We start from the raw sequence: 13,995 nt of genomic DNA, 5'->3' as shown, positions 1-13,995 counted from the left end.
GGTTAGATGAGACTTTAATAATCTTTGAAGGGAAATGAAATTGTCGCAGCAGGAACAAGACAAAAAAGGATCACAGAAGGATAACCAAATAAATGCGGGGAATAACATGTACTGCAAACAGATAATTTCAATATTACAATTCAGTATAAACAGAATGAAATGTTTATAATTATAAGTAGGCAAGAAATACAGACATGTAGCAGAAAGTAATCTTTTTATCTAATATCCTAGTGTTACCAAACAAAACTTTTACTTGAATTAGAAAATGATACCATCTCTACATTAAAATGTGCTCATCGAGTGTAATGTTGGATCTGAAACCTTGGTTCAATCTTGGTCATGTCAATTATAATGGGAGCTGAAGGTTATTGATGGCTCTAATGTGAATTCTTATGTCTTCATCTTTGCAAAATGAAGTTGTGAGCCACAGCAGATCAATCGATCAATAGCCACTGCTATCAGGTATAGTGCTATGTCTCATTAGTGAAGGATTAATAAAGGATTTTTATGTTTGTATATGCTCCTCCTGTTCATACTGGCCGTAAAGAGATCCGTTCCTAATGCGATTCCAAGGTAGGTGTTTAAGCACTAAATCCAAAGTAATTGTTCAGCGCAAAAATGCTTCATAACGTTTAGCTGAAGATAAGATGAGGATTCAGTCTGCGTTAAAGATAACAAGTTACAGACTTTTAGTGCAAAATTCCTTGTTTGTTAATCTTCCTTTGAGTAAATCAGACCACAAAAGCACCAAATTAATTTCAGCTATATTTGAGAAAACATAAATGAGGCTCCACACACTGTAGCACCCTTACGTGAAGTCTAAAGAAGAGCCTTAGCTTGAAATGTCATTTGTTGATGTTTCAATAAATCACACTTAAGAGAGCTGTGTGCAGACCTTCATTTAGGACATTGCCTTAACGTTTTTTTAACGTGTGCAACCACTATGCATTGTTCAGCTACATTTAACAATGCATTTTCGCAGAGAACAAGGAAAGTTAATTATGCCCCCCTCACATCTAAATGACATGACAATGGCACTTCGTGGGTTAAAACTGAGGTTCATTTTATAGTAGTAGTTAATTCGATGTTCATGATTTATTTTTTAAACTAGTAAACTTTCTTTAGTCACGTGTTTTGGTCGTGTATAAAAGCTGAATTTAATGGCGTCAACCAATCATCAGTGTTGACAGCTACTCAGCCGAACCCCCATTCAATGATGGATCGACCAATTTGGTCCAACTGACTTTCCATCATCACGACGAGAGGAGAATCCCAGTCAGACCGACCCCACCCTCCCCCTGACCACCGAGCTCTGTCCGCTGTCTGATCCTGTCTCCATCGCTTCCCCCTCCCTCCCTCCCTGCCTCCCTCCTCCAGTCCCCCTCTTCGTGCGAGGCAGGCAGACCACCTAACAACCAATGCCACGGCAACAGGGCCATCTCCTAGCAACGTAAAGCCTGGCTGAAACGTGGCCCTGACGACTCAGACACATGGGAGAGAGGGGGAGAGAGAGGGGAGAGAGAGGGGTGGGGGGCGAAGGCAGCAACTGGTGTCCTTCGGAAGAGAGACGCGCCTCACTGAAACTGAAAGGGAGGGAGGGGTAAGTCCGGGAATCGTAAGCATCATCTTCAATGTGAATGAAAGTCACAGTGAGAGCAACCGAGGCGCTTTAGACGACTCCACCCACTTCCATCCTTCACTCTCTAACATCTGTCGACCTCTCTGGCTCCCAGGCATCTCGGACCGAGTGTGCTATTTGCGGCTGCACCATTATCCTCCTGAGTATCAGTGCAGATGTAGATAATGAACCACGAGAAACCACACGGGGGGGGGGGGGAAGGACAATGCTTATTTCCAAGTATTGTCAAAAGCATGTTTATTGTTCAGTGGAGCACAAAAAGACGGGTGATGGAGCATGGAGGAGGGGCTGTGATGGATGCGGTCAGGGCGTGGCATTTTGTGCTCGGCTTGTAATAATCGATAATGTATCTGATTAACTGTCACCTCCCAGCTTTTCGGCTTTGACGCATAAACTTTCCACACCTGATCACTTCAAGCCAGACTGAAATACACCTTCTTCTCTCCTCTGTTGTTCCACACTCCTTCCATGTTTCTTTCTCGTACATCAGCGCCCCTCCCTAAGACAAACGCACACGCTGACTAAAGCAAGTCACCATAGCAACAAGAGAGAAAAACCAAGAAAGATACACTGTGAGGAGGGAGAAGGAGAGAATACAGCGAGATGAAGTGAGACAGAGAGGGAGTCAATAACCTAAAGACTGAGAGAAAGTCTGATATAAAGAGCAGACAGAATGAGGGGCAGAGAAAGAGCGTCAGATGGCGGAGAAAGACAGCAGGTGTTTCTCTCTCTGGCTAGAATACTGACCAGCTCTGACTCGGACAACAGAAGATGTCAGCCTCTGACTCCCTCTTTCTCTTGGTGTTTCTCACACTGTCTATTCAGATCTGTTAGCAGGGATAATTTTGCCAGCAACAATCTGACACTGTCTCTCTGGCTGAGTGAGTTATCCCCGAGGAGACACAGTGCTTCTTGTGGACGAACTTCGCCTGTTGATTGTTGAGCCATATTAAATCGGAGAGCCACACCCAGCTCCTGCAGATTCCACTGCAAAACTCTCGCGCGCACAAACCCACCAAACCACAAAATGGATGTAGTTCAGGTGTAAATGCACAATGAATCATCTGGACATCGAGACTGAGGTGCACAGGTTTGCATGTTGTCACAGTAACAACCAGGCATGAATGGATCTGAAACCCACATACAAATGGAAATACATCTTTGAGTATGGATTCAACCTAAGAATACATTAAAATAGTCACATACAGGGGGCCAGAAAACTAGCTGCATCAGTTGTAAATAGGCTGGATGATGAGGATAATATATTGACATTAGCCTCTTTCACACATGCACCCTGAAATTATCTAGACATTACCTGGAGGAGCTGTATATGAAAACGCAAATGTCCCAGTTAAAATTCAGTGTAATGTCCGATTGAGCCCATGTGTAAATAAAGCTGCTCATTGTCCGGAGAATTGTCGGCAAAAATGTTGAACATTAAAAAGGCAAGCGATTCTGTTGTTTATGAGCAAATTACGAACCGGCTACGTCTCTTGTAGGAAGATCTGGACCATGTCTAGACCTGATTCGCTTGACATTGTCTGGAGTAGTAATGAGAAACCGCCATGGTATAAATATGTTTGTTATTATGACAGAGATAAATTTAAGGTAAAGGAAACCACAGGAAGGCACAAACCTGCTCAAGGTGCCAAGTGGAGTCGATGCGGGGCTTGACCTTGCCCTGCTTGTAGAGATCCAGGATGATGTTCATGGCCTGGGTGATGAGCTCCATCTCCCCGTCCAGGTAGCCCAGGTGGAAACCGCACACTGACTTGTTCCCCTGGATCAGGCTGAGCGTGTGGATGGAGAACTGATGGTACCAGTTCTTGGCCACAGCGAGCAGGTTCTTCTTCTGGCCGGCTAGCATGTTAGATGTACCTGATGGAGAGGGGAGGGTGAAAGGAGAAAAAAAAGAGTATATTCTGAGGGCACATTTCTAAATCCTTAGTTGATTTACTGATGATGACTCGATTAGAGGTCTGGTTCATTTTCTATCAAGTTATCTGCCCGCTCTCCCACTTTCTCCGTTTTCCATTTTTCTCTCATCTGATCATCAACTTCTCTCTTTTGGCATCATTTGGTAACTGACTTGGCAGAAAATAACTGACTGAATTGAATTGAATTTACTTCTTTCTTTTTTTTAAGTAATTCGTAAATTAAAGATTTTTTTACTGTTGGTTGAGAAAACCAATCAATCTGAAGACATTATGTTGGGCTTTGCGATGTCTTGTCTTTGTCTTCAAATTTTATGACTAGTTATAGGTCAAACAATTTGGCAGTATGTTAAATCAACATTAAATCCTGTCAGGTACCTCTACTCCTGGTTTATGTCTTTGCTCTGCCTCTTTCACACTCTCCTGCACCTTCCAGCCTGAAAACCTCTTTAGCACCACGGCTCTCACTGTCACCACATCCCCTTCCTATCCCCTCAGTCTGCTATGCTCTCACTGTTTCTGTGTCTCTCTCAGGGGAAACAGGGGACACAAAGCCCGCTCTCAGGGAAGACAGGGACCCAGCCTGCTACATTCAGGCACATTCCAGGTTTCATGTGGATAGAACGCCCATTGTTCCACCATGCATACTTCTGATAAGCTGGACGAGAAGCAACCAGCACAGAGGGATCGGGAGGATGGGGTGGACTGGGGGGGGGGGGGGGGGGGGGGAGGGGGAGGGGGGGGGGCACCATTGCTGGGTAGCGGGTTTTTGTGCGGCATGCAAAGGCAAGGGCCTGTTCTTCATGGATGCCGACCCTGCCCACTGTTGCATGCATGCTGGTTCCAGATTGGCATCGCGACAGAGCAAGTGTAAAGGCCTTCCCACAGATGGCACACAGCACACTGAGAACATGGAGCTCCATAGAGAGGTCACTCTGCCCACCAGGAAGCAGCTCTATTCAGTGGAAACCCATGACTATTTTATATATTCATTCAGTGTGGCTTTGTGGCACAAGGCAGTAAAACTGCCTGTGCCAAAGCACACTGTATATTATCCATCGGGCTTAATCATACTACTACTACTACTAATAATAATAATCAGGTTTATCCAAAAGTTTGGCGTGCTTCTCCTCACACAGCGTTGCCAACAGCGGCGTGAAAAATATATCAAAACGTGCGGCCTGATCGGGAATAGTGTGCTATCTATTTTTTGGAGAGATTCGCCAAGCGGCTTTACCGAAAATTCCCGAAAATCCCCAAACATTGAGCAAAATGTCCCCATTCACTTGAATGGGGTTGCGGCGTGAAGAGAGCAAAAAAAACACTTAACTTTGGGCCCATATTGACTAGCCGTACATTAACGTAGAAACATGATTCAAAGTTTAAAACGTAGACAAAACGCTGCACTTTATTGAGCCAAAGGGACATTTTGATAGCTAGCACAGTTTTCATGATTAAGTTTCATGAAAATTTTGGGTCTGTTTCAGATTTTATAATGGGTGTGTATTGCACGGCTCGTTAAGAGCTAGAGTGAGAGCATAACTGTTAGAGTGGAGCGGAGCAGGAAAATCTTCTGTGATTTTTCCAAACAAATTGCTCCAGCTCCCACAATGTTTACTCTTTATACACCATTTTTGGCCAAAAAGCTTGGAAATGTTGTGCTGTCGCACACAGATGTCTGTGGAATCCAACGGACTTACACATTTGGCTCAAAGAGCCATAGAGCGACATGAACTCCAACCAACTGCTCCATTAGACCATGTTAAACCTGACCACTCATTTCTCAAAGAAAGCAGACGGTACCAGTTTTGCATATTGCGCTTGAGCTCACATTATTAACACCACAAACATAAAAAACACATCTCCGCATTTGCCAGAGTCTTATCTCTCTCACGGTATCCATATTTTATTGATTAGCCTCATGGGTTTGGTAAAGAGGGCATATGTTTGACAGGTAGTTTTGTTGGAAATAACTGGTTACTCTCTATCTTAATTAGCCTCTAACACACAGGTGCTCCAATCACCAACATGCACCCAAGCACACAGGTGAGCTCATTAGTGATGTTGATAAACACACAGAGGCACTGAGACACACACACAGACACACATACACTCCTCTCCCTCTATCTCTCTATCTCTCTGTGTGTCTCTCTCTCTGTGTGTGTCTCTCTCTCATACAGTCATTCAGGTCTTGGAGACTTTAAGAGGACTCCCACCCCCCCCCATTTAAAAATAAAAGCCTATAACTGTCTATCTGCCTGTCTCACTCTCCCACTCACTCAGTCCATCTAACTGTCTGTCTGCCTGTCTCACTCTGTCTCTCTCTCCTCTCTGTCTATTTTTCTGTCTGTCTCTCTCTCCCTCTCTGTGTCTCTCTCTATCATACAGTCATTCAGGTCTTAGATATTTTAGAGGAGTTTTCCCCTCTCAGTCTTTTCTACCGCAGTTACAAGACTTTTTGCTCGTGGAGGTTGAGGCGTCATTTTTATTTGACTTAAGCTCATAAAAGTGTTTCTGAATCAGATCAATTTGTGTGAAAAACTGGAGAAATTGGCAAACATTCTGGGATCATTTTCATCAAATCTAATTGCATTAACTCCTGAAAGGGGCTGTGTTGTATCACCGAGGATTTAAATAGAGCCGCTCCAAACTAGCTCTACACTGATAATAAATGATCTGCACCCAGGTGTTCCACTACTTACCATAGGTGATGAGTTTGCCCATTGGCTTCAGCAGGTTGTAGGCCTTATGGGTGTCTGATCCTCCGAGAGGGTCCAGTATTATGTCCATCCCTGGAGCAGAAGACAGAAGAAGGGGACAGTTATCACTGGTGTGAATTCAGCGAGAGCATGCTCTGCATGCCAGAGTTCACTAGGAGTAGTAGGTGTAGCCAAGTTGTGCCATGTTTACACGGAGAGAAACCCATACGCATGCCAAGAGAAGAGAGAGAGGAGGAGAGCATGGTGAGATTGTTTTTATATTTTCTCATTCTTGTCACTGATAAGACAAGAGGGATACAATGTCTCTCCGTCAATGTCCAGTCCATTCCACGGTGGAGAGAATAACAAATCAACCTCTGAACAGATGGTAAAGAATGGCAACCTAACTATGAAGGTTTCTCTGTGGCTTATTTATGTCTTGCCATGTAGGCTCGGCCTTAATGATGTTCCTTTGTGCCAGAGGGGACTCCTCAAATTGGGCTACCCCTCCTTGCTCCGTTAAACCCTGCTTCTATTGATTGTGTGAGGCTCACAGCAGGACTCTGCCTTGACCACAGCACAGAATGAATTGACCGAGAGCCAAAGGTAGCGAGCAGGGCTGCACATTGATCCAGGCTTAATTAGATACATTCTGTCTAAAGTGTCAGTTCTCGCTGTCTTCCTATCTGTCTCTGTAATGTCTGTCAGTCTCGCCCCATGCTACAGAGAGCAGAGACGGTTTGGAGAGGGGACTATGAAATCAGCATAATAACGCTCTCCATCCTGCTAGGAACACAGGAACTGGACATTGTTCCATTCTGCTGAAAAGCAGCGTTTTTCTCAGCGAGTCCAGGGCCACATCTGCATGAAAATGCGAATACATTATTGATGGCGAATCCAAACAGTCACAGTTTAGCGAAATGAGTTTGCTTGGTAGACAAAATGACTCCCTACGTGCTGTCAATCTAGTGTACATGGCAGCCAGCCCTGCTGAGAATTGTGTCATGAGATAAAAAAAAAGTGTATGAAAATATAACATCTCACTGTCGGCAGTTTGTTCAACACCGATCGACAAATGTAGCAGTCACATAGTATTGCTTTGTGCCAGAGGGAATACATTGATATGGAATATTTGCTTATGAAGTAGTGATAAACATGCATACTGATGTAAACCTTGATCATAGATAGTTTGCACTGGTTCATTTATTTTCCACACAAACTCCACATTTAGAGCACTTGTCTCAGTGCAGGTGGCCAAGTGTCTCACCTTTCGGGCTGATCTTGCGTACTTCCTCCACATAGTCCTTGGTGCGATAGTCGATGGGATGCGTGACTCCACCCTGGCTGATGGTCTCGTGCTTGCTGGCGGACGCCGTGCCGAACACAGTCACGTCCTTCACCGTGTTGCACAGCTGAGTGGCTGCAATACCCACACCACCTGAAGGAAGAGGGGCAGGGTTGACAAACGGCTATGATTTTGTGAAAGAATATATATTTCAGGACATGACTTGTGATTTATTCTACTGGCGAGCAAACTTAACCTGGTTGTTGAAGGCACCACTAAAACCTGAATGTAACTCAGCGGAACAGAAAGGCAGCCGAGAATTCACATTCTGCACGTATTGTCTACGACAGGTAAATGTGATTTGCATTATTTATTGTCCCAAACAAGCCAGTCAATAGCAGCGTGGACGTGTTTTGCTCAAGGGTATGAAAAGAATGTATTAAAGACAATCACATTACCCGAACTGGCCCTGGGGAGAATAGTCACCCACACACAGATGCACAAAAACACACACACACACATCTAACTCTGGAGAAAGTAGCCATTGTGGCTCAAATGACACATCTCATGTTTTGGTTCCCTTATTCAAGACAACCTGTTTAAAATTCCACAGGACAGAAAAATGGAGCTGCGGTATCTGTTTTGTTAGGAAAAGAGAGCTGGCTGACATTCTATCGCAGATTACATAAACACAGCTCCTTGTAACCGTGCCACCTGACAACAAAATGTGCACATTGTCCAAGATCATTTTTAAAAACAAAGTGCTGCGAGACTGTGTGCTTCAGTGGATGTTTTTTGGATATCTGTGTTTGTGTGGTCGCTTTATTTGAAAGTGTGTACATAGTTGTGGCAAATGCCTCGGCCAATGTTTGCCGAGGCAGCCAAAGCAAGAAGTAATAGGTTACTGATAAGCAGTAGCTTGTTTGAAATGGAAGCCGACTTAAGGACTTGAACTGAAAGGAATCCATAAAGGTCACTTATGTCCGACCAAGTAAAGAGCACGTCTTATCTGATACCAGAGAATGAAGCAACACAAAACATGAGCATTTACGTCCATTTTATCATGGCATAGCTGAGATACTGGACAGGTTTGGATTAACTGAATGATGAAATCATAATTTACTTTCTTGCATAGGCAACTGAAGTCAACATAGATTAATATGCACACCCAGTGAGATAAAGAAAGGCAGGAAAAAACGCCCATGCATGTTTGATTAGACTTGTGCAACAGTCACCAAAGAGGAAGACATTTCGTTAATCACATTTCTGATCCCATAACGTGACATCTATTAAAAAAAAAAAAGCTTCTTCCTTTATCCTTATCGGTTAATCTGAGACACACACTTCATCAGACTGTAAACCACTGCACCATTGCTGTCCTGTGTATTCCTGAAAAGACTTTTCACAATCTAAAAAAATCCACCCTGAAATCAGCTTCGTGACAAGGAATTATTGTCTCAACCCATAAAGGTACACCTAATCCTTCGGTTTATCTGACAAATTCAAAATCAACAAAAACGGATGAATATGTTTTCCTAGGACGGCTGCATGCTTCTTTTATAGTCTGTTTTGTGTACTCAGTGTAACTGGAACATTTTACTTTTTTTTATCTTAATATCAGAATGATTATGTCTGTATGCTGGACATTGTGTATGAGTAGAACATTAGATGACACTGATGCACCTCTGGTCCCTTCAGCTCAGCATAAAAATTATTCTGAGCCACTGAACAAGTCGAATAGTCCAATTTCCGCAACGACATCCTGGCAGTTAGTCTCTGAGGCTGCACTGTCACATAAAACACCACTGACACTGGCCAAAAAAAAAAAGAATATGAACTGAGATGTAATGATAAACCAAATCACATTATCCTCTTTATTAATCTCTGATCAGGAAACGCTCAGCATGAGAAGGAAAAAGGGTTCATTTCAGGGCCATTTATTTTAACTTTTTTCAAAAAAGCACTCAGGGCTTTGTTACAGAAAATTGTCCCTTGATAAAACAAAACAAAAACAAGACAAATAATTTGAATACAACCCCTTCCCTGCCCTCAATTTCAGTGTAAAGACGAAAAAACATTTCTGATTTGAGGTTGTCATCTGAGCTCATACGTCCATGTGGGATGAACGGACCGCGGCTACAATCACACCTGCTGACACTGATAGGAGAATTGACAAGTAAACACAATCAAGGCTATAGCTGCTGGATGTGAGGGTTGTTGCGGCTGCGTCACAGCAGCACCATCTCTCCTTGTCCTCGGTGAGAAACCAAGTTTGTGTTGCCAAGGAAACCTCAGCCAAATTGCAGGCAATGACTGAGCAAAGGGAGCCATTTTGTTACATTGACTGCTCTTCCTTTGGTCGTATAAGAGTCATTTGAAGGCAATCATACGTTTGTCATCAGTATATAAATTGACAGACTGAGCTTTGGATAGCCAGCGTGTGTCAAGGTTTTTATTTGTTCAGGATTTATAGCATATTTTTATGCTACAAGCAAATGTGCACCTGTTTGCCTTTGACACACAGGTTTTTAAACAAGCACATAACTGATTGCTTATGTGAGGTAAAAGGGCAGATTAAAAAAAATAAAAAAACTATGATTATGCATTCTGTGAGTGGGGCTTAAGAGCTGTTTTGTGCCAAGTGGCTCTGTCGCATAGTAGCAACCCTCACATAGAGGTGTGAAAAAGGGTACAACAAACAGGATGATGCATCCATTAATCCCACGTTCTTACAGCCAGGCACTTGCATATTAATATTTAACTAACGCTGCTGTCATAAACACAGTGATTCCCCTTCTGCTTCTGCTTTATTGAGTCAGTGAGCAATGGGGAACAACCTCTGCTGAAATCAGCCTCCTTTCTTAGAGACTGAATTCTTTAAAAATATAAAACCAGATGACAACAGAACCTAAAAAAAAAAAAAGCATTTTAAATAATCATATCTTTCGTCCTCAAAATGCGGGTGTGTAAAAACATATATCCATTCAAATGTTTTGGCCAGGGAGGGTACCTGTTTCTGAGCTCCCTGAGAACAAACTCCTGATCTTCCATCACAAGACTCCTGAGCTGTGCCAAGAACCCCTTACCGCTCCCCACCTCACTTTACACACACACACACACACACACACACACACACACACACACACACACACGCACACACTCATACATACATACACAGATCACAAGGGAGAGAGGAGCTGCTCGTATCCGCTAATCTTCACAAGTATGCACAGAGAGTAAAATATTAACCTTTCATTAACCCTGTGCTTCAGTTCCCGTTGTTTCCTTGGTTTCCTGATTTATAGTTTCTCCCTCTATATCTTCTTATGACTAGAATCTTCTCCCTTGGTAGGGGTTGAGTGATTTAAGACCATCCACAAACACTTACCCCTTCCTCAGTGGAAGACATGTTCTCCTCAAGATTCAATTGAATTGTTTACACTTGGAAATTAGGAAAACGTCAAAAAGCATCCACCTATGTGTTTAGTTTTTCTCTCTCTCTTGAGAAGCAGGACACACAGGGTTTTGTCTTCCCCTGAACCCTTACATACTCGCAAATTGGCACAAATTGCACTTGGCTACCATAACATGACTGTTAGGAGTAAAGAGGAATTTTCTCCAAATCACAGTGGAATCCAGACTGACACTGAGGCCACTGTTATTGCTCCAACCCCGGAGCTCAACGGCATGGGTGGGTGGGTGGGGGCATCAGAAATGTTTTTCAGATTTATGAAGAAATAATGGATTGACACCCCGTCTTCCTCGTCCCCGATTTAATACATCTCCCGTGATTCTTGTCTAAATGAAAAAAGATCTCACTTCAGAGCATTTCTCGATTGTGTGAGCCAAGATATGATCTCAGGTGTTACTCAGGGGACGGCTGGTGACCACATGTCTGCCAAGCTATGATCTCAGGTGTTACTCAGGGGACGGCTGGTGACCACATGTCTACTGTCAACACCGGAGAGATGACTGGTCCCTTGTCTCTGAGCTCCGTGCTGGGTTTTTTGGTGTTTTTTCTTATGCATTTTTATCCACATTTCCTCAAGGACTCTCATCTTTCTTAACCTATCATTAGCCTGCAGCGGTATAGCAGCTGACAAAGAATAAAATACAAACGAGGACCCAGGCACCTCTTTCTACCCAAACTCGCTGTGGCTGCGTTACAACATCAACAAGCTGAACCAAATCAATGTACTTTTTATTGCTACTTTGTGCAGCCCTAACAGAGTTCAGATACGAGTCCTGCTTCTGTGATAGGAGCTGTAGTTGGCTGTTTGTGAACCTGTACTCTTGAGAGATTACTCTGCATTATGTAACCTTGGTGTTTTTTCTGGGATGACTGTGTAAGAGCACACACTGTGGGCTTAAAGAGCAGTTTAATGTGCTCTCTCTGATGGTGAATTTCTCTTTTTGCAGCATAGAGGAGGCCCATTTTTAGTTGGGCAAATTAAATTAAAAAACCAAACCATTCTTTGCTCGTGTGTGAGGGGGTCTCTGTGATTGCGTACAGTTTCTGCTAACTAAAACAAACAGAAACACAACACACATAACGTTCACTTACTGTATATGCATGGACACAAAAGATATTTCTAGCATAAACCACTTTTCTTCCTCGCATGAACACAGATGCAAAATGAAACACAAGCTGGTGCACACTCATCCAGTTTCACACAAACAGGTGTCCTGACGCAGGTTTCACATACACCTGCGCCTGTATGTGGTGGTTAGGGTGGGGGTGGGGTCATTTGTCAACGGCTGCAGCGATGGGAGCGCGAGCGAGCGATGTGATTGGTGGGTTAGGTTGGAGGTTGCCCTGGTTTCCCTCTCCTATCAGCGCAGCTGATCTGCCGGCGGCGATGCCAGGCCTGGGGAACACAGAGACGGTTCAACCACGCAGCCCAGACTCCCGCTTAGTGGTCAGACTGAATTAGCATTCTCTAAACTAGGGTAAGACCTCCCGAGCAGACAGCCTGGGAGGAGAGGAAACCATTTTCAAGGCACATCAGACTTTTATCAAGGCTCCCAGGAACAATGGGTCCATAAAAGAGAGAGAGAGATGTAAATACACTTGAGCGAATGCACTTTGTCAGCTGGTATATTTTATATATAGTGAATGAGAACAATAATCTGTCGAGGGAGTCCTGGGTAAAATAAAATAAATAGAATGTCATATTTCTTTACTTACAGCTCACGCGTTTCTTGCAATCATTCAACTTCCAAAGGCATTTACTGCCTCCCATTTTTTCTATCCCGCCCGCAATCGACAGTTTCTTTGCACTGAGGGCTCATATGCCTGAGGCCCTGCCTGCAGGTCTGACAGCAGTCATGAAGATATACACCAGGATGGGGCTCTCAGTCAGCAAACCCAAGAGATCCACCAGCCACCTGTTCCTATTGCTTTAAGCATTTACATTAGGCCTCTGACAGAAGTTGAAGTCCTGTTCGTGTTACGTGACAAAGCAGGACGTTCTGCTGATGAGCAAATGCATTAGAAAATATCTGGTTCTTTGATAAAGTGCCTGTAAAGTTAAAGAGAAGGTAATCTATGAATCCCAAGGAGCATTTCAGTAAGAAAAATCCAATCACAAAATTAAAATTCTATTGTTTGTGCCAGTAACAGTAAGTAAAACCTAAAGATCAGGTATTGTAGAAATCTGACAAAACGTTCGGCAGCCTTTTAAATTTAGGGTCAATTTTTGGATTAATTTGGCAACTATAGTGACTTTTTAGTTTTCCAGTTCTAAAAGTGAATCTTTCTGAATTCACCACAGCATTGATTTGAGCCTTCTATCGGCTTCATCACAGTATGAAACATGATTTCTAAGAAACACATCTAAAACAATACTCACAACTGATGGCATTGACATAAACCTATAATATCATTAAATTATCCAAGAGAGTCCCTCACTTCAATGTTGAACTACAAACAGGAGTTTACAATTGTAAAAATGACTTCCAGAGCCAGAAGCTCATAGATTACCGTTAACAAGGATCTAACTCCTTAGCTGTGACTGCTATATCACCCATCACTATATGTTGTACCCACATGCCGCAGCTGGAAGCCACTCACTCAAGTGTTTCCAGAAAATCCTCAGTGTAACCTGGTGTAACTCTGTGCTATACACAGACACTCCAGCAAGAAGCAGCTGCAAAAGTACAGTATGGAAGCCTGCATAATTGGCTTGTGGAAAAAAAAAAACGTTAAACAGCACTCAGGATGTGTGAAATCTAACAGACAAACCCCAAACACACTTCTGTGGAGCTTTATGAGAGGAGATGATTGAATGCATGTGTTATATAGCAGGCTGAAACACCTAACAGTCCTATTAGTGCGCATGTTTTTCTACAGTATGAGAAGATCCAGTTGGAATCAACAAACTCTGGCGGCATCTGTTCCAAAATGTCACAGAGTGGGAGGTGGATGAGGCCGTGAAG

General features: G+C 43.3%; 1 protein-coding gene across 2 annotated transcripts in view; it reads right to left on the bottom strand.

Moving 5' to 3' along the window:
- vat1 (vesicle amine transport 1) overlaps positions 1–13,995 on the bottom strand; it is a 30,330-nt gene that overhangs the window by 5,644 nt on the left and 10,691 nt on the right. For both annotated transcript variants that reach the window (XM_031867803.1, XM_031867802.1), the window contains 3 exons: positions 7,540–7,710; positions 6,276–6,365; positions 3,276–3,517 (listed from right to left, as the gene is read on the bottom strand). In XM_031867803.1, coding sequence (XP_031723663.1) covers positions 3,276–3,517; positions 6,276–6,365; positions 7,540–7,710 — 503 coding nt within the window. The remainder of the gene's footprint in view (positions 1–3,275; positions 3,518–6,275; positions 6,366–7,539; positions 7,711–13,995) is intronic.

The sequence above is a fragment of the Anarrhichthys ocellatus genome, unplaced genomic scaffold (assembly GCF_004355925.1).
Source record: "Anarrhichthys ocellatus isolate YVR2014 unplaced genomic scaffold, GSC_Weel_1.0 scaffold40, whole genome shotgun sequence".
Classification (NCBI taxonomy): domain Eukaryota; kingdom Metazoa; phylum Chordata; class Actinopteri; order Perciformes; family Anarhichadidae; genus Anarrhichthys; species Anarrhichthys ocellatus.
Note: the sequence above shows the minus strand (reverse complement) of the source record. Positions and strands in the feature narration are given on the sequence as shown.